Below are 6,210 nucleotides of genomic sequence, written 5' to 3'. Positions count from 1 at the left end.
GTGAGAGACTTCTATTCCTTCAGCAATACCACCCCAGGTGTATTCTATTATAAATATCAGGTACTTTTGCTCTAAAATGCATTTTACAAGCCGCCAAACTATATCTTCTACCAGCTTAACTGATCCAAAATGTAGCTATCCCCAAGTCATTAATGGGACCGCTGGTCTCTATTGCGCAAAACTTTGTTTGCCACATGTATCTAATATCTCATATTCGATTCCACACATGAACAATTACTACTTCGTTCAGTTAAAACTGCCTACATCATTAGCCAACACCTGCTTTGTGCCGTCAACGATGCAAGCTGATCAGAGTTTGCATGGCATTGACCAACAATGTCGAGTTTTTTATCTCACGGTAGATCCACTGGTGGTATGATTTCCTCCACTCCTCTAGATGCTCATGTTATTTAATTTGACACTTCTATAGCCACCAATTTAACATGCATTCAATGACATTTTTTTATTTTTTTCAATTGTTAATATACCTTTCGCTGATATTTACAATTTTCTCTTTTATCCATAACAGAATATGCATGCTTTACCAAACCTGTTCTATCGAAAGTACTATCATTACCTAGGCAATCGGATGAAAATAGTGGATGCTAATCGTAACACTGTCCATCTACAGATTATCAAAGGGTATATGACGGCCTACATTGTGGAAGAGTTTGATCATTTGGTTCACGTATATCGCCTTTTAAATGGAGGTATTATGAAGCTGAGGTTCCTATTCAATGATATCTTTTATGGGATCAAGGTGGGGGATGATAAGATGGCTAGCATTCCAATCGTCTTTTCTCTAGGACTCGCACACAGATCATATTTCACAAAAAGAAAAAGATATGGTTCCACCCGATCCTTTTTTCGATGAGATTGAGACATTCCATCATGAAACGTACAAGCAAAAGAAGAAGAATAAGAAAAGGATGCGTACCTCAACTTCTCAACTGCTTATAAATGCAGATGTTGCACACTCAGAAGAGACCAATCCTTCATGGCGAACCTATCGTCGTACATAACCATCACCCTGAGATAGCTGATGCTGCTCCCAACAGGAGTACCTATGTTCATCATTCAAAGCCTCTGGATATTAATCTTAACGAGCTCTTCAAGATCGACGATGATGATCCTGCTGACTCGGACAATCTTGGGCCAGAGATCGTGGAAGATACTGCTTGCACTACTCGAGCTGAGATCGACGACAGTACATACTTTGTCATACCAATCAAGTTTCGTCAATTCATCACAACAGCAGCTAACGAACAGTTTGTAGAGCTCCCAAACCATCCGCTACACTGTGCCCAACAGAACTCGCCAACTTTCACACAGTTTATACCCATCAATCGTCCAATCGGCTCTATCTATGACACATATGTTTGCTTCATTACCATCCATGAGGCTCGCAGCTGCTCTATAGTAAGTTTCGATGACCATCATCCTACGTTTCTGTTACTTTAAAATGTTTTTTTTTCCAAATTTTGATATGTATATTTCTACTCTCCATCGCCAAGTTCTACCCACTGATTTTGCAGTATGTGCATTCCCTTCTAGGATGGACTTTGTATGCCTTCGACATATTGGAGGCGTTGATTACAATATGGAAATTCACTGGATGTATATCCTTTCATTCGTCGAGGTACAACTTATCAGGGGATGGCGATACTTTGTTAGGAATAACCACTTGAGGCCAGGTAGTAAAATTAGACTTACCGTCTCATCCTTGAATGAGTCAGTAATGTACACGGAGCTTATCAAACTATGATCAACACAACCTTCAGTATAGGTAAATAAATGTTAATGAAGGTATAACAAGTATTTTGTCGAGTCACTCTAGGAACCATTGATCACATCGACCCTTTAAGAAATAACATTCATATTGCTTATCATATTACATTGTTAGATGTATATCATGGTTCATGGAGTTACTTTTCAATGCACACCATGGAACCCCCTTTTGTATAAGTGATGAGAAAGTTCCTTAAGTTAATGTAATCACTCCGTGTAGAATCTATCACCCTGTAGTTACTAATTATGTGGGTATTGACTTCTCTTTTTTTTAATACCAAATACTTATCACTTATGTGGAATGATTTGACGGCTTAAATTCAGCTACATGAGATAGGGAAACTTAGTTACCATAGTGTGAATTTATAAGCACAGACATGAGCAGCATATCCATTTAAGCACAATGACTAATGACTAATATAGACCATTGTTAACTATAATATTGAGCATTATATATCTATTGCTAATATGTATACTTCATTGTTATCTCAAGTAATAACATATGGTTCATTGTTCATTCTTATTTAATAGAGTTTCCTGGTGTACGTCACTGAGCGACAAAACATGAACTGTGCCCGTAGTTACATGTCATCGGTGGATTTTTTTACAATATTTCAACGATGTAAAATGAACTAGAACAGTATATTCCCTAAATTAAGCGGGGCTCATGTACACAACATGATTTTCCCAACTTCCGTTGTTAAATTCTTATCATTAGATGGATTACTTGATTTGTTACCCCGCCACCACGACATTTCAAGCCTCATCCATCCAAATTTTTTCATTTCCCGTGTTCCCACTTAGTTCCACAATAAACCAAAATGTTGGATCAAAATGTGCATTACTCCATATTCACAATCTAACTCACATTCCCGATACTAGCTGAGTGTGTACCATTTGTCATTCCTTCTCTGCAAAGCATTTTTTCTCATGTTTGCGTTTCATAGTTCTACTATCACAACTACTGAACAATTTCATTAGCTTCCTATCTCTGTTGTTGCATCTCCCGTTTTGATATAATGGACCACAGTGACTTCAGACTTAGCCCGAAATTAGCTAGCATGCATCGGATATTCATTTTAAATCAGAGAAGAATACCACCACAAGGTCCAACATTTAAAAGGACAATCCCAGCCGGTGAGCTTCATTAACTCATCATATTAACATGCAAGGTCCTTTGGTTAGGTCAATGCTAATGGTTAATATTAAATAGATCCGAACTTGAAACCACTACTGCCTCTTAAGAGAAGTTCTACCACGGTCGAACAATCTCCATCATCGTCCCAGGTTATTGATAGACCCAGCAATTCTGATCTCATGGCCAAACACTTTCGGGCATCCAATTCTCCTGTGTCAGCACTCTCAATTCGTGGCTTCAAGAAGACACAATCTAAAACTACGAGTTATTCACAAAGGAATCCACTCTCAAACCTAACAGACGGTAAAATCCTTTCTTATTACAAGTATATAAAAATATAGTATACCACTGCATTGTTTAACTTGACCTGCCGTATTCTTCGATATGTATTCTGTCCTATTCAATGTACAATAATCAACATGTTGGCCTCAATCCTACTGTGTTAACCATGAACTACAGTAGTGGCAATTATACGGGTAATGACATGAAGGAAAATACCTCACCAGGCCAAGACTAGACCAATATTTCAGGTATTAATGGTGGACCATTAGCCACTCTAGCTAGAGGACGACATGGGTAAGTCCTTACGATAGATTAAAACTTGATTTTACCTCACACTCTCGGAAATGGATCCACTTATTTCATTAAAGAGTTTGAGAAAATCTAAATCTTCTATATTTAACTACAGTATTATATGTTCTGTAATATATCATTGTGATTAATTTTGTTTTTAAGTTAAAACATATTAACATTTGTTTGTTATATAAAAAGGTTACTTGAGTTCACATAATTTTTTTTTAATTTTAGATTTGTTAAAATATAAATAACCTTTTTTTATTTGGTTTACTTTAGTATTTATTAGTGTTCGAGTAATTTATATCTTTACATTGTAAAGGATAATATTATACCCTATAATGTTTAATTATATATTCATGTTGTTAAAAACATTTAAGTATTTTTATATGATGGGACGTGTGAAAATTACAAGGTTAAATTTTTAATGAGCATAAAAATTAACTGTTTACAGATTTGGAGATTTATTTAATCAAAAAGTGACTAGCAATAATATTTTTCTCTATCTAAGGATTGTTACTAACTACTGAGTTTAATAATATCATTTTTTATAGACAATTATTCATTCGATTTTTTAAGATTAAAAATAGTTACATAATATATAACAATCTTATACACCTAAAATTGTAAATAGGGCAATGAATCACAAAGAAAGCTGTCGAAATAATGAAAGAAACTTGACATTTCGTACTGGAGTTGTGGATAATTAGAAGTCTGCATTCTCCTTTAGCAAACAATCGTCATCAGACATGCATCCTATTAATCCAACATGTCACGATCCCATGCCAGATTTTGAAGGTTAGCTCCTTAACCTAATGGTTAAATAACAGTGTTTAGTTAATTTAACAATCACCAAATTGAGATTCGCGCAATGCGTGGAATAGTAAATTCATGATATAAAGTAATGTAGTCGGTATTATATTATTTACACACTAATAGAATTAGGGTGCGTCCCCTGCGATACAGGTGGAGATAAATTAGTTATATTATTTAGAGATTGATTACATTATATATAACCTATTCTTTATTTTGAATTTTTTTAATGTTAAAGATATCTTGCCGAATATTTAATTTGTGATCTACAAATAATTGATTATTTTAAGAGTTTGAGTTCAATTATATTTTTAAAAATTCATAGGTCTTTTGTAGTGCCAAGGTTGGGAGAATCGAACTAATCGTTAAACCGATCAAGTCAGTCGCTTAACATATCCAACCGAGGTTAATTTGTTGTTGAACTAGTTTAATTAAATATACAATGAATTTATAAAAAATTAAATATACATTCAATATACATGTAGAGCTTATAGAACTAATGCAGTCACTTAGTATAAATATCTGTACATGTATAAAAGCCACACAGATCATTTTTGAATTAATTTCTTTTTTCATCCTCAAATTCTCTTTCACTCTATATGACACTTCTTACACAACAATAAGCTATTGCTACATAATTCTCATATGCTGGCTCATCCTCGCAGAGTAATTCCTTTGACTATAATCACATTCTTGGCTCAATCTTTCATGGTAATTTAAAATGGTTCCAATTATGTAACTTGGCAATAACGTACACTTTTTGCTATTGGTAACCATAACATATGAGATGATATTTAAGAATAAAAAAATAAAAAAAGGAAACTTAGAATAACATACCGACACAAAAACTCATACCACGAGCAACAAAGAGTTTGGTATGACTAAACAGCTTAACAAAGACTTCTAATCAATTATTCAACAATAAAAAATTGAATCCAAAAAAAAAAAAACTCAGCATCCACACCATCCAAATGCAAAAATCGAAAAAATAAACAAAGAATCCAAGCATAAATTTGTTTATGAGGCAGTCCTATATGAATATATTGTAAATTTATTCTACATAAATAAGATTCAAAATCCAAGCGTTTCAATCAGATAGGATTAACACAAAGTGATACATTTTCATCAAGTAGTGAAAGAATTTGAGGAAACAAAAAGATACACACTCTGAGGTAAGGGATAAAACCATTTTCCCATTCTCAAGTGCAACTTTCACCTAAGGGTCTTCATTTGAAGTCACAGGCAACATGGCCAAAAAGTAAATACTCCTTATAATACAAAAAACCAGAAATGCGCGATAATGCTTACATGAAAGTGAGATTGGAGTTTCCTCCTCAAAAAATTGCTGAAAATCCATCTTAGTCGTCTATCCTCACTGAAAATTATTGGTAACCACATTAAGATATTATGCAAATTAATAAGTCCCACAATATATAAGAGATAAATCCCAAGATCCTAACAAAAATCATGAACATAATTAACTCAGTAAACAAAATCCAGCTACTCAGCAACTCAGTTTTGAACAACGACAAAACACTAAAACCCAGCATAAATGATTTTAAGTATTAAATATTAATTCTTAAACATAACTAATATTGCAAAAATATATAACAAATTCGTCCCTAATACAAAATATTTTATCAATTTAAATAAAGAGGAAAAAACATAACATAATAAGTAAACTAAAGTTCAATGATGATTTATGGCAACAAAAAATTTAACTACAAAATTGATTTACGACAACATCATAATGTTCTGTAAAATGACTGAAATTCCCTTAGCAACGGCATATTTGAATTAGCTGCATCTGTTGAAAGCCTTGCTACTACCAGGCTTGAGTTGTGTTCCTCCTCATCGAACCATCCTACTTCATTCGCCAATATAGCTACCATAAACAA

At 33.8% G+C, this 6,210-nt stretch overlaps 1 protein-coding gene and 1 long non-coding RNA gene across 7 annotated transcripts in view; one reads left to right on the top strand and one right to left on the bottom strand.

Moving 5' to 3' along the window:
* The window catches only part of LOC110267370, an 8,392-nt gene extending 2,460 nt beyond the window's left edge, over positions 1-5,932 (bottom strand). The window contains exons 1-4 of one of the 5 annotated variants that reach the window (XR_002354884.1): positions 5,621-5,932; positions 4,177-4,311; positions 3,017-3,219; positions 2,412-2,930 (exon numbers count right to left, since the gene is read on the bottom strand). This is a non-coding gene — a long non-coding RNA (uncharacterized LOC110267370). Of the gene's footprint in view, positions 1-2,411; positions 3,220-4,176; positions 4,312-5,620 lie in introns of those variants that run through there. The other 4 variants (XR_002354883.1, XR_002354885.1, XR_002354882.1 and 1 more) reach the window with 4 other exon arrangements.
* On the top strand, positions 7-2,223 carry LOC110267369. Of its 2 annotated transcripts, XM_021112717.1 has the most exons (5): positions 7-373; positions 530-642; positions 761-1,000; positions 1,062-1,419; positions 1,514-2,223. In XM_021112717.1, exons 3-5 carry the CDS (start codon positions 846-848, stop codon positions 1,763-1,765), a joined length of 765 nt encoding a protein of 254 aa, XP_020968376.1. In that variant the 5' UTR covers positions 7-373; positions 530-642; positions 761-845; the 3' UTR covers positions 1,766-2,223. The 2 variants fall into 2 exon arrangements, with proteins under 2 accessions (XP_020968376.1, XP_020968375.1); XM_021112716.1 differs by having other exon boundaries at positions 7-1,000.

This window comes from Arachis ipaensis, chromosome B09, assembly GCF_000816755.2.
Source record: "Arachis ipaensis cultivar K30076 chromosome B09, Araip1.1, whole genome shotgun sequence".
In the NCBI taxonomy this organism is placed as follows: Eukaryota; Viridiplantae; Streptophyta; class Magnoliopsida; order Fabales; family Fabaceae; genus Arachis; species Arachis ipaensis.
The sequence above is the reverse complement of the archived record's forward strand: the minus strand, read 5'-3'. Positions and strand labels throughout refer to the sequence as shown.

Coding starts and splice junctions, on each gene's coding strand:
- LOC110267369 (XM_021112717.1), top strand. CDS start 846: ATGGTTCCACCCGATCCTTTTTTCGATGAGATTGAGACATTCCATCAT. Junction 1,001..1,061: donor GAAGAGACCAATCCTTCATG/GCGAACCTATCG, acceptor TCCCAACAGGAG/TACCTATGTTCATCATTCAA. Junction 1,420..1,513: donor AGGCTCGCAGCTGCTCTATA/GTAAGTTTCGAT, acceptor CTCCATCGCCAA/GTTCTACCCACTGATTTTGC.